Here is a 22,449-nt window from a genome sequence, read left to right on the forward strand (position 1 = left end):
ACAAAGTACAATGTTTAAAGGTATGAACCAAACCAAACTCCATATCCAAAAATATTGTTCATAACTTTGGAAATCAAAATCTCAGTTTGGTAATGTGGTAACCATAAAGCTTTGAATCCATATGGTTTCACATTTACTTTCATTAGACATCTTTTCACCTTTTGGAGTTCTACATAGTTGCACTTATTTTTCATTTTATGATCAAGGGTTTATTCCTAGAGGTGTAACACCTTTTTATACCCTTATCCCAAGACTTTGGACCATTTTTTGTCAAGGCCTAATGATTGATAAGTCTAATAAGGTACCGAGGTGTTCTACATCCTAATACATGATAATGCATAGTAGAATCATTGAACAATTCTTATGTGTTCATTCAACCTATAAGGATCTAAGTTCTATTATATTACTACAACTACTAGAGTACTGAAAAATAATTACATAACTCCTTTGAATGTGAGGACCCAAAGTAGAATCTCTGTGATGGTTCACACCCAAGAAAACCAAGAGAGCGAAACACCAAAACCCTAGGAGAGGGGAGGCTAGGAATGAAAACTTCACAAACCCTATAAGGGTTAGAATTTTCATCTAAGAGGGAAGGAAGGCAACGAGCCAAATTTTTCAGAAGAGAATGAGCATCTAGGGTTTGATCCCTAACTCCCTATTTGCAGGCTTTAGTTGCTTAGTTCCAAAGTAACTACAAAATCTTGATAAGGCTTATCTGATAATTGTCCCCTATCGCTTGGAGTTTGGAATGTTCCAATAAATTAAACCTTTTAATTAATTAACATTTGGTCTCTCTAATTAATAAATTATCGGTTAATTCTAAAATAGGTTCTAATTAATTTATCATAACATGACAAATAAATTAATTAATTTCTCCTAAATTATTTTTGTCTTTTAATTGCTCAAAATGGTCTTAAGGGCAACCCAAAACGAATTTACTATTATTAGAAATATTAGTAAAAGTTATGACCTTGGAAACTCTTTTCAACAGGTACCAACACATATTTTTTCCTAATATTTTCATTAGATCCAGCCATAATTGTTGGTGATGTTGTCAGTAAGGAGAAAATAGCCTTCATTAAAGGTTACCAAATTCTTGATTTTTTTTAAACAATAAATAATTTAATAAAAAAAGGCCACCATGATTGGCAAAAGGCTAATACATGGGGCAAATGAGTACAATGTTTTTACATATTCGAAATATAAAAAGGAGAAACAAGCCAATATACCCAACTACTAGTGTACTACAAACAAGAGACTTCCTATATATGATCCAAACAAACGTTTGTGAAATGACATTATCCGCAATCTTGGTTGGAGAAATGACATGGTTTTGGAAGATCTTGTTATTCCTTGCTAACCATATGTGCCACAGAAGGCAAAAGAGAATGACATTAAGAGTTCGAAAAGAAAAGGAGAAAAAGAGGTGTTTTGTCAAGACTATACAGAATCCAACTGTGTACCTCCCTTCAATAAAGATTCCCAAGACTATACAAGTTAGAAAAGAAAAAGAGGTGGTTTTCTACGAAAGAATCAATACTTTGACCTTCATGTGGCAATGGAAATGCCAATTATCTTGCCCAAATGATCTTCTTGAGTTATCAAATCTATGCTCCCTAATCACGAATATGCCTAGGGAGAATTCAACTTGGGGATTCCAATTCAATCCTAATCCTGATGGCATGTATACGGTTGACACAATGAGCAAAATATTAGATTCAAAATTTGGGATTTCTGATGGACCTATGATTTGTTGGGATAAAGGAATGCCATTAAAGGTTAGTTGCTTCGTATAGAGAGTTGTCCATAACAAGTTACTAGTGCCAAGCAATTTAGCAAGGAGGGGCATTTTGGTTAAAAACAATTTTTCCCTTGGTGTGATAATGAATTGGAAACAAAATACCATCTTCTCATCAGGTGCAACATGGAAAAGATGGCTTACGAATGGGTATTCAAGTGGTGTGGTAATCCAAATCGTAATTTCTCATCAGCATCAGAATTCACTGACTTTGGAGCGGCATGGGACCATTGCCCATGAAAAAGGAGTACTCTTAATTTCATTCTCTTTTGCGTTTTATGGCACATATGGATAGTAAGGAGCAACAAGATCTTCCAAAACCAAGGCATTTCTTCAACCAAGATTGCGGATAATGTTATTTCACAAGTGTTTGTTTGGATCAAATATAGGAAGTCCGAGATTTAGGGTTTAGTTCTTCAGACGCGTACGCCCGTCGTACCCCCACGTACGCCCAGCGTACGCGAGGCTCCTCCACGATCACTAAGGTAGAGTACACTAAGCGTACCCATAGGTATGCCTAGCGTACTCAAGGGACCAAAAATGAAAAAATGAAAATTCTTGAGGGTCACAAGACATACAAACTTTTGGGTGTTACAACTATCCCCCACTTAAACTAGACTTCGCCCTCAAAGTCCGCCGCTGAAAATAGTTCGGGGTAATGCTCTCGCATCTCCTCCTCCGACTCCCAAGTCCATTCAGAGCCCTTCCGGTGCTGCCATTGCACCTTTACTAGTTTCACTTCCTTGCGTCGAACGCCCTTCGTCTTCCTGTCTAAGTTGGCGACTGGCTTCTCCACATAATTCAGGATCCCATCCACTTGAATGTCATCCAAGGAGACGACTACATACTCGTCAATGACACACTTCCGAAGCCGAGGCACGTGGAAGGTGTTGTGAATCTGATTAAGCTCCTCTGGCAGCTCTAAGCGATATGCTACCATGCCCATACGGGTTGTAATCCTGAACAGACCTAGGAACTGAGGCCCCAACTTACCCCTCTTCTGAAACCTGATAATCCCTTCTAGGGCGACACCTTTAGTAAAACTAAATCCCGCACCTGAAACTCGAGATCCAAACATCATCGGTCAGCATAACTTTTTGACGGCTCTGCGCGACTCATAACTGGCCACGCACCTGCTAAATCAATCTAGTAGTCTTGAGCACCACCTCAGTGCTCCCCATGACCTGATTTCCAACCTCTTCCCAACTCACTAGAGTTCGGCACCTCCGACCATATAGCATCTCGAATGGGGCTCAGTCAATACTAGCATGATAACTATTGTTGTACGAGAACTCTGATAACGGGAGATACGAATCCCAACTCCCTCCAAAATCCAGTATACATGCCCGAAGAATATCCTCCAGTGTTTGGATCGTCCTCTCACTCTGACCATCGGTCTGAGGATGATATGTTGTACTGAAGTGTAGCTGTGTACCCAGTTCCTCGTGGAACGTTCCCCAAAACCTAGATGTAAACTAGACATCCCTATCTGAAACCACTGACACCAACACCCCGTGCCTAGCCACCACTTCTCGAACATAAATGCTCGCCAACTTTTTTGTGGATATAGTCTCAGAGATCGGAATGAAATGGGCACTCTTCGTCAGTCTATCCACGATAACCCATATGGCATCAACTCCCCTCGCCTTCCTTGGTAGCTTCGTAATGAAGTCCATAGTGATCTCTTCCCACTTCCACATGGGAATGGGTAACGGCTGAACCTTGCCATGAGGTCGTTGATGCTCGGCCTTGACCTTCCTACAGGTCATGCACCGCTCCACAAACCAAGCGATTTCCCGCTTCATGTAGGGCCACCAATAACTCAGTCTCAAGTCCCTATACATTTTTGTTGCACCTGGATGTATAGAAAACTTGGACTTATGAGCCTCTTCTAACAGTCTCTGCCTCACCCCCTGCCAATGGTACCCACACTCGGTCACACTGAGTCAAAAGGTCGCGGATATCCTTGACAAACAAAGGATATTGACCCCAAATTTTCTCTGCTTTCCAGTTCTCCTTCTTCACCCCCCTCAACCTGATACCCTCTGATCATATCCAACAAAGGCAAAACCACCGTCATCCTCATACAAATGTCCCTAATCGGGGACCTCGTCGCCTTACGAATCAAAGCATCGGCCACCACGTTGGCCTTCCCTGGGTGGTAGAGAATCTCGCAATCATAATCTTTCAACACATCCAGCCACCTTCTTTGCCGCATGTTGAGGTTCTGCTGGTCCATCAAATACTTTAGACTCTTGTGATCAGTATAGATAGTAAACCGCACCCCATACAAATAATGCCTTCAAATCTTGAGGGAAAACACCACCACCCCCAGTTCCAGATCATGCGTGGGGTAATTTGCCTCATGAGGCTTCAACTGCCTCGAGGTAGAAGTAATCACATGCCCCTGCTGCATCAATACTACACCCAACCCTGGAATCGATGCATCACAATATACCACCAAATCATCCAACCCCTCAGGCAGTACTAGGATTGGGGCCTCGCATAACCTCTGCCTCAGAATCTCAAAATCCCTCTGTTGATCCTCATCCTACCAGAAAGTCACATTCTTCTTGGTCAAAACAGTCAATGGCGTAGAAATCTGGAGAAATCATGGATAAATCTTCGATAGTAACCCGCTAAACCCAAGAAGCTACGAATCTCTGAGGCATTCCTCGGTACCTCCCATCGCATCACAGCCTGCACCTTCGTTGGGTCAACCGAAATACCTTCTTGATTGATGGCATGCCCCAAAAATTGCACTTCCCACATCCAGAAATCACATTTGGAGAACTTTGCATAAAGCTTCTCCGCCCTCAAAGTTTCCAGCACCTCCCTCAAATGTTGCTCGTGCTGCTCTCTACTTTTGGAGTAAACCAGAATATCATCAATAAAAACAATCACTGACCGATCCATCATCGGTCTGCATACCCAGGTCATGAGATCCATGAATGTTGCAGGGGCATTAGTGAGCCCAAGTGGCATCACCACAAATTCATAATGCCCATAACGAGTCTTGAAGGCTGTCTTCGGTATATCCTCATCCCTAATCCTCATCCGATGATACCCGGACCGAAGATCAATCTTGAAGAACCAAGATGCACCTTGAAGCTGATCAAATAAATCGTCGATCCTTGGCAAAGGATAGCAGTTCTTCACCGTCAGCTAGTTCAGCTCCTTATAATCAATGCACATCTTGTGCGACCCATCTTTCTTTTTCACAAAAAGAATCGGTGCACCCCACGGGGAACTACTCGGACATATGAACCCTCGGTCTAGCAGCTCCTGAAGCTATGTAGATAACTCCTTCATCTCGGGTGGTGCCAACCGATATGGTGCCTTTGCTTTTGGGGCGGCACCCGGCACCAAGTAAATACGAAACTCCACATTCCTCTCCAGAGGCACCCCTGGTAGTTCTTCGGGGAAAACATCATGAAAGTCCTAAACAACTGGAAAACTGCCCACATTTGTCGAGGTCTCTACCCTCGTATCCGAGATATAAGCCAGAAATCTTGTGCAACCCTGCTGTAGAAACCTCCTTGCCCTCGCAGCCGAATAGAGGGTCGCTCCCTGCGAGGCCCTCTCACCATGAATAACTAGCTCTCCCCCACTTGGGGTTCGAACCTGGACCAACTATCGCTCACAATCGATCATGGCCTCATTGGCCCCATCCAATCTATCCCGACAATCACCTTCAGCTCTCGCAACGGTATCGGGACTAGGTTGACTCGAAACCTCTCCCCAAGTACATTCAGGACACATTCCCGATACACCCTCGCAGCACTAACAGTGCGGCCATCCGCAATCTCAACCTCGAGCGGGGAGTCCAAGATCCCCGGTGTGTCCCGGAATTTCTTGCTAAGCGCAAGAGACACAAACGATCAGGTAGCACCTGAGTCAAACAAGACATGCGCATACATACCATTGACTAAAAAGTTCCCTATACAAACATGATATAAACATAACCCATATAATCACAATGAGCAGAGAAGTAATAGATACATACCAGCCACAACGTTTGGCGGCCTGAGCCTCCTCGGTAGTCAGCTGAAATGCGCAGCTCCTTACCGTCGGGGTATCCGCCTTAGCAAGGCGGCCATCAGTGATCCTCAGGGTGGCGAGTGCAGACACCGCCACCGCTCCTCCTCCTCCCTCCAACCTTGGACATTCACCCTTTTTATAGCATGTGTGGTTGCAGTGGAAACATATCAAGCCCTTCTGGGGAAATCCTTACTCATGTGGCCCTGCTGACCACAAGAGTAACATCTTGACATCCCATCCATCCTACACACCCCGCTATCGAATCTCCTACACATAGCACACCGGCCCCAGCCCTGCTGGGCCCTACCCAAAGAATCAGAGGTCTTAGGCTTCTTAGCCTGACCCCCTGTTGCCTGCGCCTGCTCAATCTTCCACTTTGTGTGGGTATCCGACTCCATTTCCCTCTCACGGGCCTTCTCCACCATCTCATTCAGGGTCTTGCACCCCGTAAATCTCACAAACTCTAGGATATCGCCCTCAACATGGAATGATATCGGGTCTGCCTCATCTCCTCATTGGTAGCATACTGTGGAATCAATAAAGCTTGTTCCTGAAACTTGGCGGTGATCTCCGCAACAATCTCGGTGGTGTGCTGCAAGTCATGAAACTCCCTCACTAGTCATAACAACTTAATAGGCGGTGCAAACTCCAAATCAAACCGATGTACAAACTCAGCCCACATCATCTCAGCCACTCCGGCTGGCCCCACCTGGCTAGTAACCTCACCCTACCAATCACGAACTCTGTCTCTCAACATACATGAAGAAAACCCAACCTTTGCCACCTCCGAGCATGAGCTCGTGCGCTGGGCATTCTCAATATCTGCTACCCAGCATCGGCTGACAATAGGGTACCTAACCCCAAAGAACTCTGGCACCCCACACGCCTTGAACTCCCGGAACGAGGGAGTTTAGATCCCAATATGTCCCGCTGCCAACTCTACCCTGAAAGATCTGATTATCTCCTCCATAATACCCTCCTTGACCGTCTCGAAAATGATTTGGGTCGCGTCAAGGATGCACCTGGTAACCTCAGCTACAATGAGCTCATATAGCCTCTCATCAATGACATCATTAGTGTCTCCAGATCCCACCCCGGATCTTGATCCCAATCCTGATCCTCCTGCTCCAATTCGTGTCACCACCATGCTAACTCAAATATCATAAACTGTAATGATCAGGATTTCCATATAAGGGATACTTCCACACCGGTCCTCCTTGAATTCGTCAGATCCAACAGTGTTTCGTGTATAGGTCATGTGCTTCCAGTAGTACGGGCCCAATACTACCTTCCACATCTACCTGTACCTTTCCCCACTACTCTATCCGATAACTCCAATTCATCCCACAACCAAACCATATCCTGTATTTACCGCACATCTCAATATCAGGCTATCCTAAGATTTCCTCTACTCATAACAATCACATCCATCATAACATGTTGCATTTATGCATGCAAATTGTACATAGAGAAGGGATCAAATAGACTTTCAAATAAAAGATTCTACCCTGGGACCACAACTAAACAAGGAACAAGAAATAATGCCAAATCAATCATTTTGAGGCTATAAGCTCCTAACCATATACAATTTTAAAAGCATACACATAGCAAGTTCCACATAATCAACACGGTTCAAAGTCAGTATAACATGGCTAACATATTCAGGAACTACTTACTTGGCTCGGCTGATCACGCGCGTTGCACTCTCATCTTTTCATTTTCTTTTGAAAATCCCCCCTTTTATGTTATTATTTTGAAAACAATTTCTACCATTCCTTATTTTGAGTCCTGACACACTTGAGAGTGTGCCTGAATCCCTCAAACAAAGGCTTTGATACCAACTTGTAACGACCCAGATTTTCAAGAAAATTTTTCATTTAAATTAATAAACACAATTGCATAAAACCATGAGATCCCACATTTAGATTTAAAACATCATCCATTACATTATATAAATCATCAGATTGTCCCCAAACATATTAGTCAAAGAGAGATAGATTGCACGCCGCACCATCACGCTTTGCCCTTGCCCTTGGGCTCCGATGTACCTGAAACAAATCAACAACATGTAAGCGAAACGCTTAGTGAGTTCCCCAGAGTATACCACACACCAGGCATACGCATATCCTAGTAGCTAATCAAGCTACACACATATCACATAATCTATGCATACATAAAACCAGCAAGAATGCCATAGGCTACCCTACATGGTCTTTACCTAGGACTGCCATGGGCTACCCCACATGGTCTTATATCCAATGATAAAGGCTACCCCACATGGTCTTTACCTAGGACTACCATGGGCTACCCCACATGGTCTTACATCCAATGTCATGGGCTACCCCACATGGTCTTTACCTAGGACTATCTTGGGTTACCCCACATGGTCTTATATCCAATAACATGGGCTCCTCCCCCCCCACCCCACCCCCCCCCCCCCCCCCGCGGGGTCTTCATGCAAAACACACGATCACATATCATAACAAATCACAGAGTGACTACACATATACGATAAACACATAATGGGCCGGTCTTGGTGCCTTAGACCCATGGGTATGGTGAGAAGACTCACCTCAGTCTGCTGAACACACAAGCTGTTCTCCTAACAGTCTGCAACCTCTCGAACTGGACAAATTATATTAATCAATGTTAGGATCTTAAATTAATCCAGGAAAACCCAAACCCAAATCCTTCCATGAGGCCTAAAATACCCTTCCCTTGCTAATGGGCCCAAAGTCCTAGTCCAAAGTCATTAATGGGCCTTTTGGCCTAATAAGGCCCACCCAAAGTATTCATGGCCCATAATAGAAATAATGGACCACAGTTCACAGAATACAACCAGCCCAGTAACAAAAATGAAGCCCAAGATCACAAAGGTCCAAAACAAATTTGGCCCAAATTGTAGTGCGTACGCTCGGTATACTATTCTGGTATGCGCAGCGTACTGGATCTTTAAGGACTACGCACAACGTACATTGAGTACGCCCAGTGTTCTTCCAGACTAAGCACTTTCTCCATTAAGTGCTTAATAATCAATTTCTTTACGTCCAAAAGCCATATCTGAGCTTATTAATACGTCCTAAGGCATAAAGTTGCCAACTTTATGCCTTTGTATGCCTCCCATACACCCAAAACCTTCATTAAGACCTTGCCAAAGCCCTTAACCCATACATGTGACCAACACATCCATCAAGACTCCACTTTTATACTTTAAAACGACTAAGGGACCTCAGATATGCCATTCTCCTCTCTTGGAGTTGCTTATCTTGCCAAAAGAGGTCTAAAGTCCCACAAAAGGGGCCAAACTAGAAAACCCTAGCTAGATCTAAAGATTTACAAGGAAAGGTACAAGCTTTTACCTCCAGAAGCCTTGCAAGATGACCTAAAAGTAGATCCTTGAAGCACCCAACTGATCCAAGCTTGCTTAACAACTCTCCCTCTTGAAAGAACTCCAAAGTAACCACCAAAACCCTCTTCTTAGGCTCCAAAACTCTCTCACACTCTAACTCAATTGAAGGAAGACGAAATGGGGCTAAAGAGACTAGTAGGGTTTGGTCCAAGAGGCCAAAAGGAGTTTAAATAGGGAAAAAGTCCGAGATTTAAGGTTTAGTCCTTCAGACGCGTACGCCCCGCGTACCCCCACGTACGCCCAGCGTACGCAGGTCTCCTTTGCGATCACTTAGGCAGAGTACGCTAAGCGTACCCATAGGTACGCCCAACGTACTCAAAGGACCAAAAATGCAAAAATGAGAATTCTCGAGGGTCACAAGACATACCAACTTTTGGCTGTTACATGCATTATGCAATCTCGATTTCATCTTGATTATCGAATTATTTGTTCATAGAGGTTGAGGGATATGGGTGAAATTTCTCAATGGGAAGCTATTTAAGTTCTCCATTCTGCCAGCTTGTGTCACCTTTCTAGATCGATGGTATGAAAATATCAAACCTTATTATTGAAAGAGAAAATGATACGGAATATATACACGAAGGAAAGGAAACAAATAACACTAATTTACAGGAGTACAACTATAGATCCTAAATAATAGGAAGATTAAAACTAACTAACAAAAATAATATTATCTTCTAGAATCATCTTCTACTACTATCGTTTATAGTTGGAGGTGATCCTTAAAGGCCAATGATAAGTTTATGGCTCTTTCGACAAAACGATATATTGATTATACGGCTCTCGATGTGTGAGACAAAGCTAATATAGGGAGCAAGTTACTACCAATCAAAGTTAGGGGTGTCTGTTTCAGAATGACTTATTAGTTTATTAACTTTTGGCCATAACTACAATCTAAAATGAATGTTTGGAAATTTTAAAATGGGAGAATTCATCAAATAACCAAATTTAAAGGGGGTGGGGGGTTAAGAATTTAACCATGAAAATGTGAGTTTTGGAGAATGACCACGAGATCCGTAGAGGGGGCTCTGCGGATCCCTTTAACCCTCTGCAGAAAGGGAAATAGTAACAAGGAACTGACGTGGCAAGACTAAAAGATAAAAAATTTGGTAGGTATCATGGTTTTGCAGAGGTGGCTTTGCAAATCCATTTAACCCTCTAGGGATCGCAATTATTCACCGAGGATCGTTCGAATAAGGGGTAAAATCGTAAAATTACCAAAAAAAAAACCTCATTCATAATACCCTAACTGCGGAAATTTGTTGCGAAAAGTGGAAGGAGTTGAATCGAAACACGTTGAATCAATCGTTCCGATGGTGCGGAGATCGCGTATTGTGGAACAACTACACTCGGATGTGTTATCCGATGGCTATAGAACACATGTAAGTTTTTTTCCTCTTTTTGAAATTGTATGAAACCGTAATGGCCAATCGAAGTGAGGTATAAAATTTAAAAATATGTTATTGAATTAATTATATGTTTGTTAGGGTAGCCAAAACCCTCCAGTACACAAAATAATAAAACTCGTTTTTTATAAAACACTATCCCCAAAGACAACGAAAAAACATCTTCTAGTGATTAAAGCACAAAAATAAATAATAATAATAATAAAATCGTTTCTGATCACTAAAAGTCATAAAAAAACGATAATAACTTGAAAAAAAAACATATAAAAACATCAACTAATGCTTAAACATGACTAAAACTATCATTTTCATAGAGAAATCAACAAGTTCATAGATGTGTTGTAGTGATCCACAAGACAGCTCTGCGGATCTGTCGAAGATGAGCAACCGTCATTTTCTTAGAGAATTTAAACTTCCGCAGAGGTACACGGACTTCCGCAGAGCCACCTCTACGGAACTATGATATCCACTAGCTTTTTTTGTCTTTTAGTCATACTACATCAGTTCCTCGTTACTATTCCTCTTTTTGTAGAGGGTTAAAGGAATCCGTAGAGCCCTCTCTACGGATCTCATGGTCATTTTCTCAAACTTATATTTAATATTAAATCTTAAACCCTCCCCGCTCAAATTTGATTGTTTGAATTCCTTTGCCGCCTCTAATAAGAAATTTTTGAGAAGTCATTCTCGTGTAACTTGTTGAAAGGGCTTATAGCTTTTTAAAGATGAAATGACAATAAGGTCCTTATTTTTAACCTGCTACATGTGATATGACTATGTTTTCCGTCTATAAAAAAGACCATAGTGGCACCACTTCAGCGGTAAAACGACAAGATAAATATAATGTTACTATTTTAGGTATTGTATTCTTTTACAATGTTATCGTAAGCTTGTGACATTTACTAATTCACACATATAGATAAAGACTTTGTCAATAAGATTATTATATACGATCTATTAGAGAAATTAATAAAATTATAAGAAGATTATATAAATAATTATTGAAATTATAAAATAAAGAAAAAAGGTTATTATCAAAAAAAATATTATAAATGATTAAAGATAAAAGTGTTATATATATATATATATATATATATATATATATATATATATATATATATATATATATATATATATATATATATATATATATATATATAAACAAACACAAATAGATTAATCATGTTTTCTTTCTTTTTATTGTCATTTTACATATATAGTGTTTTTTCCAAACATTTCAAAAAAAAATGTTTATTAGCTTACAAAGTTTTGCTACTATGTTAAACAATCTAAATATTTTTAGAAATAATACTGAATAACCTAATAAACATTTTTATTAAAAAATAATTTTTTGTTATTAAAATCCAAAAAACCACCTCTATATCCCTACAATAGCAAATGTGGATAAGAAAGATATCGATGTGGAATGATTTAATTACCTTAATATGACTCAAATTTAGGAGACTATCGGACAGATTTTCTTTTTCTTGTTATTTAGCCGACTTGACCAAATGTTTTATAACCTGTGGTTTCATTCATTTTTGAAGTCAAGAGTTTAAGTTTCGTAAGGTAAATGAAATTAAGTGTTAGTTTAAAAATAGATTATATATATATATATTTATATTTTTCGGTTAAAAAATAATAACCACTTGACTTGGAGGCTTATAGGGCGTGGGAATTTATGTGTTTAACAAATAATTTGGTCCATTTGAAAATTTCAGTCCAATATGCTTTTCGGGTCTACAAAACCCATAAACCTCACGATGTTTGATAAAATCGTGTCTCAATCTTATCGTTTAATTGGAGTCCAAATTTGAAGTCAATTAAGTTGGTCATTCGCAAAACTAATCCATAACAAATTCCTGTTTGTAATTATTTTCGTTTTCAAACTTCTTGCTACCTTGATATTAACTCGACCCTTCAAAAAAGTAAGTATCAAGTTATTGTTCTCAAAAGTTCAACCAATGATAATTCTAGTCATTATTAAGCCCTTAACTATAATAAACGACAGCATTAACTTCATAGAGTTGTTTAATATATAAATGAAATCAACAACTTATCTCAAAACTCATGCACACATACTTGAGTAGTATCAGTAAACTGATACTAGTAAATAATTAACTATATTATCCTTTATGGCAAATCTTAACGTTATCTAATAATCATTTCAACGCAATCATAACATTTTGCTCACTTCCACTTCAACTCTTGATCTTTTTATTATACTAAATTAAATTAGTGACAATCCTATTCATCATCGTTGACTATAATTTCCTTATATAATTCACTATGATTCAACATGTTACGCTATGAAGATATATTTTTTCACTTTTTAAATCACGATTTGTCAAGAAGATATAATTAAAACACAATAGTCCTTTTATAAAGTTAGAATGAAACTTCTGAGATATTGCAAAATTACAACATCCCTACATGTCAAAAAAAAAATTGAAAGATGTTTTAGAGTAAACTATTAAGGGTAAAAATGTCAATAAACCTCACAAACTTGATATAAGAGATATGAACATGGAAAGCTTTTTAGCAAATATTAACCATACGAATGATGTCTGTGTCGATCCTTCTCCCTTGAGGAATACGTCGAGCCATGATAGTCCCGATCTGTAAAGGGCATAATTGTAAATTTGGTAGATAATATTATTAAAAGGGAAATTAAAAAGATTTTTTTTTTTAAGTTATGTACCTCGTGAAGAATGATGTTTCGGTTTTTCACCATGTCCTGTGTGTTGAAAAAGAGTGGAATTAAAAAATTAGATAAAACTTGTTTGATTGGAAGGAATGGAATCGAATGGATAAAGGAATGGAATAAGCAAAAGTAACCTGAATCCTTTCCTCCTCTATCCTTTGACCGATGACTCCTATCTTTGACTTTTTCTCTATCATCCCTTTCCCTTTCCCTTTCCGAATCCCTCCCTCTTTTATATCTCTCCCTTTCCCTTTCCCTTTCTTTGCTTTTGGAAACAGATTCCCCCTCAACCGGAATCGGAACAACACTCTGATTCTCAACTTTCTCATCAACATCATCACTCTTTGTTGAATCTTTCCCCTTTCCAATTCCAATTCCGATTCCGGCTTTCTCCAGAATCACACATGCCGGAGACACCGACACCACAGACACCTTGTTTACATTTGCATCATCGATCATTTGTGATTCCTACACCACAAAAACCATAAATCAAAACAAAACTAGATTAAAAAAAAAGGGATCAAAACTACGTAGTTTTGAGAGAGGAGAGGACCTTGGGAAGGGGTTGGGAGGGGGAATCCCAAGAGCGATTAGACACAGTGAATGAGCCACCTTCTTTGCATACAGGTATATATTGTGCTTTTGGTAGAGTATATAAATGAGCTAAAACTCTACAAACTTCATCTATACCTGATTTATCAGCATCAAAAGCTTTCCACCATGGAGGATTTTCAGGGAGGGGGACATGGAATCTTCTAGCAGCAGCATATACAACACCACATGCCACCACTGCACTCTTGAATCGAACACATAAAGTTGTTCTCAAGCTATCATTCGCAAGATTCCAAGCTTCTTGAGTCAACTCAGGGGGTGTTTCAAGGGTAGCAAGGTAATTTGATATGAATTTATGAGGGTGTTCCACATGACAAATGAAAGCCATTTCCTTTAACAAATGTCTTTCAGATCGAATCAAATCCATCTTCAATTCTGTATATTTCTGTCATATGTGATATGTCAAGTGTCAACAACATAAGCATACACAAAAAGTGCTTAAAGAAAACAAAATTAAATACCTTTGAGAATGCATCTAAATGCTCTATAGGTAGATTCTCTCTTCTACATTCCATTCTATGAAAAACATTGAGGACATGTCTTGCTCTTCTAGGGTTTTCCTCTAGTTTTGAAGCAAGCCAAACACAACTTGCAGCAATTCTCTTTACATTGAATCGAACAAAAGATTTCTTGCAGTAGAAGCGATGAAATAGAACTTGACCTGTGGCCATTACTTGTTGTGGTCTGTGTGAGATATTATAGTTAAGGGTCTTTAGATATGATGAAATTATAAAGTAACAACTTGTCAAGAAGTATAGATTTTGAATAGTATTCCATAAGAAACACAAAAAAGGATACACCTTGAGTAAAATGCCACTTTCTTGGATAAGATCACATCCGTATATTCTAAGTGTTGTTTCAGTGGCTTCATCTATTCCATCTTTTCTAGAAGGTGTGTTCTCAAGCTGTTCATCAGTTAGATAGAATGTATCGATAGCTGTGTAAATCATGGTTGATGGGGAGTAACACTGTAACAAAGAGTAAATCAGTGTAGAATATCAGTAGCATTAACAAAACATGGAAGCATATTAAGAGATTTGAGAAAAGATTACAAACTTGTCTTTGTTACAGGGATTACAAAGAATGAGGACTATGAAGAGATCAAGAGAAAAATATACAAATTTGTCTTTTTCGCCTGAAAACTTATTGTTAAGATCCCAAATTGGATTGTGATGATAAAGGAAAGAGTTCCATTTACATGTACAATAATAGTTTAGCAGCTATAAAGGAATTGAATCTCAATGCAAAGATGTGCTTCATATTAAGTTATTGTTCTTATAAAGCATGTGCTCGCATATGCATCGATTCTAATAGAAGCTTACCTTCCAAAAATTTGATTTTTTCAACAAACCTCGGTTAACAATAGAATTTTGATTTTCAACAAACCCTAACAAAATATTAAGTAGAAAAGCTAACAACAAACCCTAAAACTAAAATTCGGCCAATTAACAAACCCTAATAATTAACAAATAACTATTTATCGCCAGTTGAAATTAACAAATGATAATAGATTAACACATTTATACGAAAAATCGCAAAATTACATCAAAATTTAAATCACTTTACCGTTGCAGCGGCAGGGGACTGGCCGCGGTGGAGCAGGGAGGAGTGGCGGAGCACGACGGCAGCAGGGGCGGAGGCCGGAGGCTGCGACGCGCAGAGAGTAAGAGATGGACAGAGGGCTACGGTAGTGAGGCTTGCGTTTATTATTCAGATGGCTGGGGCCTGTTAAGACACAGATCTAGAATGGGAGCATGGTTGAGAATGGTTTGGTTTAGTTCGGTTCATTGTTTTCTTAAAAAATAATAATAATAATAATAATAATAAAAAATCAAGACAGTTTTTTGGAAATAAAGAAAAATTAAGAAAATAATTAAAATAATCAATAATAAATGAAGGTTTTTTTTATCACTTATCAAACTCTCATTTATTTTGCTCAATGTCATTTTGTGGTTATTTTGAATTAATTCTTATTTTACATAGTATTTAAATACAATAATAAATACATATTAGTTTTATTTAATGAACTTTCCTTTTAATTTCAATATTACTAAATTAAAGATTCATTAATTTCTTTTATTTATTTATCTAAATTATTTGTTTAAATTTAGAGAAAAAAATAATTTAATTTTTGTAATTCAATATATTTTTTTTCATTTTTCTTATAAATTCAAACTTCTCAAATGTTTAGAATTTTATATTTAGTTTTTTGTTTTAAACAAACTGATGTAATATATGGGTCTTATACCTAGTAAAATATCATATAGCAGCTCAACGCCTGCGATTTCACTTAATAAGTTGTGATTTGGAGAGCTAATTTTTTTATTTACCTTCAGGCATTTAAAAAGGAAAATTTTATAAATATAGTCAAAATTGCTAATTATTTTTCAAAAAATAGTCAAAAATTAGCCATGATTCCATATATTTTGGTTGTGAATTCCAACACTTAGACTGCTTAGTTCGGCAAGTCGAACTCAAGGCATTGTATGTGTTGAGTTGACTTAGCTCATACCGAGAGTGTCGAGTCCTCTCTCATAGCCTTAGGAAAATCAATTAAAATTAAATATATTTTATGAATTTTATATTTTATTATTAATATCTATATTTTTTTTATTGATATTTATATCAATTATAGATAATACTTTTTGCTTAAATGCTTTAATATTGTTTTATTATTATATTAGTTAAGTTATTAGTTTTTAGGGATAATGACTTGAGAGGGTAACATACTTTAGCTTTTGGTCAGTAAATTATTTTTCGTATTTTATTAACCTTTGAACTTGTTGAAACATATACATTATATCAATATAACTGTTAATAGTGGGTTTTCAACCTGTTGTTGAAGGTTTCCGACGACTTACTCACCTCCGGTGGCTTTTCAGTTATCTTCTCCAATGAGCCTCCACTAAGCATGAGTTTTCCAGCTATTTCAAACCCACAAATATAGAGTTCACTTCTGCGCCTTCTCAATCCAAGGAGGGTTGGCCTCTTAATTTTTCTTCTTCCTTATTTTCAAGATCTACAAATTAATTTATGTTGGTTGTTACTTGATTGGAAAGGGGGTTTAGGTTTGCATCAGTTGCTTAGGAAAATGATGAACATGGGAACAAATCTGGGTTTATTAGATCTGACACACACATGCACACACAAAACACCCCCTGAAGTCGTTAATTTGCATTACCCCTTCCCTTTTTCGTGTTTTTTGCTGATCGGATCGAAAAAGAATCACCAAGAGGCTACCGAAGGAGCCCCTAGCTTGTAACATCCAGATTTCCTTGTATATTATTTTTATTATTTATTTTTCAAGGATCATTGATCTACTCGACGTGTTGGCACTATGACTCGCCGAGTAGAAGCGGGTTTGACACGTAAGTTTAATGATCTACTCGACAAGTCCGAGAGTAGACTCGTCGAGTAGGCACTAGTATGAGAAACCCTAAATTCTCAGGTTTGGAGCCTATTTAAAGGCACTTATAGCCTCCTTGGGCGGCCACACTTCACAGAAAGAAACCCTAACATGGCCTTTTCATGGTGTGTGTGTATATATATATATATATATATATATATATATATATATATATATATATAGAGAGAGAGAGAGAGAGAGAGAAAGAGAAAGAGACCATTTTGAGCATTCTTGAGCTTCTTGGAGGAAATATTGGAAGAGTTTGGTAGATCCAATCAAGAGGAGGTTGTGGATCTTGCATTCTTCTGTCATTAGCTGCTATTCTGAGGTAAAAAGCTCTCATCTTGGCCTCTTGTTCGTTAGATGCCATTTTAGGAAGCTTTTAGGGTTTTCTCTAAACATATTGTGCTCTAGAGCTATATGGCTATGGTTTGAGGTTAGAACCTCAGATTTGGACTAGAGAGGACCTTAAGGGTCCAAATATTCGAGCTTTATTGAGTTGGAGGCAAGCTCATGTGTATTTAACCTCTTTTTGGGGCTTGTAATGGCATTATGGAGCATATATGTCATGCATGGACATAAAGATCAAAATTTTACGTGACATTCAAGCCTAGGGAGCCCAGAGCTAGTATTTGGAGTGATAGGTTTGCCCTAAAACGTTTGAATGGGAGTATGGACTGGATGGACTCACCAAGTCCCTGTGCAGACTCACCGAGTCAAATAGGGTTTTCTCGATAGAGTCTGAATACATTGCAACTTGACGAGTAGGCGGGTCTACTAAGCGAGTAGAGTTTGTTTCAAGAGGTCTATGAGGGAGCGAAGGGACTCGACGAGTCCTCCCGGTGCACTCAACGAGTTGAGTCAACATGGACTGTTGACTCAAATTGACTTCTATTAACTTCTGGAGTTTAGACTATCTATGAGTGATGGAGACCATGGAAGGGTAGAATAGTCTTTTACCCTTACCAAGAGTTAGAGAAGGGTTAGTAGGAGCTTATTAGAATAATTGGTCTAATTAGAGATAATCATCATTTATATTAGGCGAAGGCTGTTTTGGTGATTTGTGTACAAGGTGTATTAGCTTGCTTACTTTAAGGTGAGTCTTCTCACTATACTTTACCTAGAGTGGTAACTGTGTGTGTGACCAGAGGGTCTTATTTGCTTACTTGAGTTATGCATGTTTGTGTGATATGTATTCTATGATATATTATGTGTTGCCTAGACTGGATCGAAGGGTCCAACGAATTATCAGGCCGGAGGGTTCTCAACCGGACCAGAGGGTCTAACGAGTTGTGGGACTGGAAGGTCCCACTGAGACACATTGACCAGAGGGTTTTCCAGAGTTATAGCCTCGAGTGGCTAATTGTTTGTACGTGGTATTTTGGGGAACTCACTAAGCTTTATGTTTACCGTGTTATGTGTTATGTGTTTCAGGTACATCCGAGGATCGTGAGAAAGCACCGACATGATTGTACACATATGTTGGAGATTATGCTTGAGGATTCTAGGATTTGACTTATGATTGTGATTTTATATTGACATTGAGACACTTATGATTTTCTTAAAAGAAACAATGGATGAATTATGTGTATATTTAAAATGGCTTCCCAAAATTATAAAGATGTCATCATTAGTTTATGTGGCAATCTATAAAAAAAGACATTACACCCTTCAGCCTAACAACTTAACATCTTCCTCTTTTACCATAAAAGTGTATATGTAATTTTATTTACAAGATTCTTCGTCTTTGAGACAATTTAACTGATGGTATACCACATTGTTCGGAACAAAACATGCAAATAATTTCACTTAAAAAAATTAAATTATGTAAATAAACAAAATGTAAAAAAAAAAAAAAAACAATAATATTTTTAAAAAAATGTTAGAAAAAATAAATCACAAAAATAAAGATAAATAAACAATTTAAAAAAAAATAATAATAACAAATAATATGATTTAAATAATTAGATAATGGATTAAAAAATTATAATTTCTTGTCTAATTATATGAAACCATTAAACTAAAAAAGAATAAAAAATACTAATAATAAAAAAGTTTGATGAGAAGAAAATGCTAGGTATGAGTTTTTTTAAGATGTGTTGTTTTTTTTAAAAGATGACCTTTATAAAAACCTTCATCCATATGTTTTTCTAATAATCTTTGAATTATAAACCTTCGTCTTATTAAACCAAACATAGGACCTGAATAATTTAAAACATTAAAAATGTACAAAAGTCAAAGTCAAAGTCAAAGTCAAACCAAATAAGACGACATTAAATTCCAACTAATCTTCATATGAGAAGGCATGGGTGCCACAAATCGAAGAACATCCGGCTTGGATTTTACATTTTTACCCTCAAGACGCTTGGCAACATTCGGAATAACAAGCTCCCTACAATGCAAATGTAGCAAGGGTACTTTAGACAATACACTTCCTTTCTGAACATCCAACCCATCGGGCCTTCTCATCTTGTAAGGCTCCCCAGTTGTGGGCTCATAATCGGTCCTTGCCATTTGCTTCCATTTGCTGTGCACAAACCATCCGTACTTGTAGTCCCCCACAATTGGTGTCCCCAAAGCTTCCGCACAATGCACTCGCATCTGATCACCACCCTTATTTATATTTATTTTTCCATTATATTTTTTAAATCAAAAATATATTATATACCTGATGCTTATGGTTTGTGAGTGGTCTCAACTCGAGCCACGAACAACCATTTATTGTGGGGCCCAGCACCCGATACTCTGTGACGGCCTCTTGGGAAGTTTCTAGATTACAACCATATCCCAACATTACCCTCTCCGCTTTTCCACCATTAAGCACCACCTGTAAACATTTTACAAAAATGCCCTCACTTCTTTTTTTGTCATAATTATAACAAAAAATGTGTAAAAAAAAAAAAAAAAAAAAAACCTTTGTGAGAGGGGCATGGATTATACCCTGTTTTTGCTTTGGGGTACCTATCACCAGTGCCCAATATCTTTGATACGTATCATTCAACGCCTAAAAGTTGTTATTGATTTTTATAGTTTAAAAAAAAAATGTGGATTATAATATACTAGAATTTATAATATACCTTAAGTGATGGTTTTGTTTCAGTAAACAAAGAATGAAGATAAGATATGGTCTCTTTTGTTCTTCCCATTAACAGAATCCCACTGCTTTCTCTATCAAGACGATGAACCTATTTACATAAATACAATCCAATGCTCACATATTTACAAAAATGCCACAATCCTTTATGCTTATGCATGAGATAAAATTGATTACCAGTTTAGGGCCTTCATCATAATCATAACATAATGCTGCAGCTGCAAGTGCATCCATGCTGTTATGAACAGCAAGATTCCCCTATAACATAATTATGTATACAAATATAATTAACGAAAAATAAAAGATAAAATCTGACCTAATGAAGTTCATTATGAACTAACCTTTAAAGGCACCTTTGGTGGCTTATTCAAAACAAGTAGAGCAGAATCCTAAAGTTTCATTATCATGTCATCAATGAACTAAAAAAAAAGTATTTCTCTTTTTTAGGGTTTAGAGAAATAAAGAAAGACATGCCTTATACATAACAAGTCTTTGCAAATATTGAATTTCATCTGCATTTGGAGATAAAGATGCAGTTGGAATTGTATCAAATCTCTTTGAGATTCTAGATTCAGCAACAGATACAGCCACATGAAGTGTAGAACCCATTTTCATCACTTCATTATGTTTAATCTGTTTGTTAAATCAAACTAAAACAAATTCATCACCATGTTATATTATATTATGTTATGTAAGACTAAAATCTTTAATGGCATCTGATTTTATACCTTTTTCAAGCTTTTTGTTTCATGACACTCTATCTTCACAAGACCCTTGTTAAAATGTGATTGGATGACAGAGGGAGTGACATCAGCAAAGTAATACTTCATCCAGCTAATGGCAGTGATATGAGAATCAGGAGAAGCATTCTTTCCAGGTAGAGGATGAGGTGGCAGTGGAGGTAATGATAAAAGCTGACGTGGCTTGTGGGGAGATTTAGGATGACCCAAATGAGTTATGTTGTTGGAAACTCGAACAACACAATTAGGTAGTGGAGGTGACACTCTGGAAAAGTGTCTCACTTTATGAAAACTGCTCTTCAGCCACATCATTGCACATACTGCCTGAAAATACAGAATATTTTTATACAATAACAAGAAAGATTATGAAGAGATCAATAGAAACATTACAAATATGTCTCTTTTTCCTGAAAACTTATAGTTAAGATCTCAATTTGGATTATAAAAGCACGTTATACAGGAAAGAGAAGTGTTTGAAGGAAAGATAATTTTTATCTGGACTTGAGGCGTTCCATTTAGATGTACGATAATTAATAATAGTTTAGCAGATTTAAAGCGATTTAATCTCATTGCAAAGATGTGTGTCATATTAAGTTAAGTTATTGTTCTTATAAAGCATGTATAACCTTAAGTGATCACATATGCATCAATTGCGATAGAAGAATACCTTCCGAAATTCGAATTTTTTCAACAAACCTTCGGTTAGATTTCAATTTTCCCATAGCAAAACTGAACAATTGATTAACGCATTCATAAAAATTCACAAAATATGATTAAATATCGAATCACTTTACCGTCACAGTGGCAGGGGAACTAGCGACAGTGGAGCAGCAGCTGCAGAGAGAGGAGAGGCGGAGGCCGACGGTAGCAGGGCGGAGGCCGGAGGCGGCGACGCGCAGAGAGTGAGAGCGAGGGCTACGGTGCCGAGGACTTGGGTTCGTTATTGGGGGCCTGGTGCCTAGGGGCAACCATGTAATTGGGTCCCTAAGCCCTCTAATGTTAAATTTAAAATGGATGAATATTACTAAAATTAATGAGTATTATGATTTTTGTTTTTCATTTTTCATTTTGATTGTGATGAAACGGTTATTTAGTCTATACACATGGTTTATTTAAGGGAAAATGATTTATTAAAATAATTAATTTTTCAGTATATTTAAATCTTGGTATCTATTTTTTTATTTTTTTAAACATTTGGGTAACACTTATTGGAAGTGTTTATATATGATAATTATAAAT

General features: G+C 37.8%; 2 protein-coding genes across 4 annotated transcripts; both read right to left on the bottom strand.

Annotated features, from left to right (window-relative positions):
• Nucleotides 1-13,012: 13,012 nt before the first annotated feature.
• RCY1 (arginine-rich cyclin 1) lies at nt 13,013-15,727 on the bottom strand. Its single transcript, XM_078975631.1, has 7 exons — nt 15,537-15,727; nt 14,769-14,938; nt 14,432-14,654; nt 13,912-14,355; nt 13,493-13,826; nt 13,356-13,391; nt 13,013-13,273 (listed from the first exon to the last, which is right to left on the bottom strand). Exons 2-7 carry the CDS (start codon nt 14,918-14,920, stop codon nt 13,203-13,205), a joined length of 1,260 nt encoding a protein of 419 aa, XP_078831757.1. The 5' UTR covers nt 14,921-14,938; nt 15,537-15,727; the 3' UTR covers nt 13,013-13,202.
• A 3,829-nt stretch (nt 15,728-19,556) lies between these two features.
• LOC145018587 (Pseudouridine synthase family protein) lies at nt 19,557-22,194 on the bottom strand. 3 transcript variants are annotated; one of them, XM_078976465.1, is made up of 9 exons: nt 22,005-22,193; nt 21,199-21,530; nt 20,945-21,103; nt 20,812-20,859; nt 20,648-20,728; nt 20,454-20,561; nt 20,291-20,380; nt 20,045-20,203; nt 19,557-19,977 (listed from the first exon to the last, which is right to left on the bottom strand). In XM_078976465.1, exons 2-9 carry the CDS (start codon nt 21,520-21,522, stop codon nt 19,630-19,632), a joined length of 1,317 nt encoding a protein of 438 aa, XP_078832591.1. In that variant the 5' UTR covers nt 21,523-21,530; nt 22,005-22,193; the 3' UTR covers nt 19,557-19,629. The 3 variants fall into 3 exon arrangements, with proteins under 3 accessions (XP_078832591.1, XP_078832590.1, XP_078832592.1); XM_078976464.1 differs by having other exon boundaries at nt 21,199-21,534; XM_078976466.1 differs by lacking the exon at nt 20,291-20,380 and having other exon boundaries at nt 21,199-21,534; nt 22,005-22,194.
• Between the last annotated feature and the right edge of the window lie 255 nt (nt 22,195-22,449).

This window comes from Lactuca saligna, chromosome 9 (assembly GCF_052625555.1).
Source record: "Lactuca saligna cultivar CGN05327 chromosome 9, ASM5262555v1, whole genome shotgun sequence".
In the NCBI taxonomy this organism is placed as follows: Eukaryota; Viridiplantae; Streptophyta; class Magnoliopsida; order Asterales; family Asteraceae; genus Lactuca; species Lactuca saligna.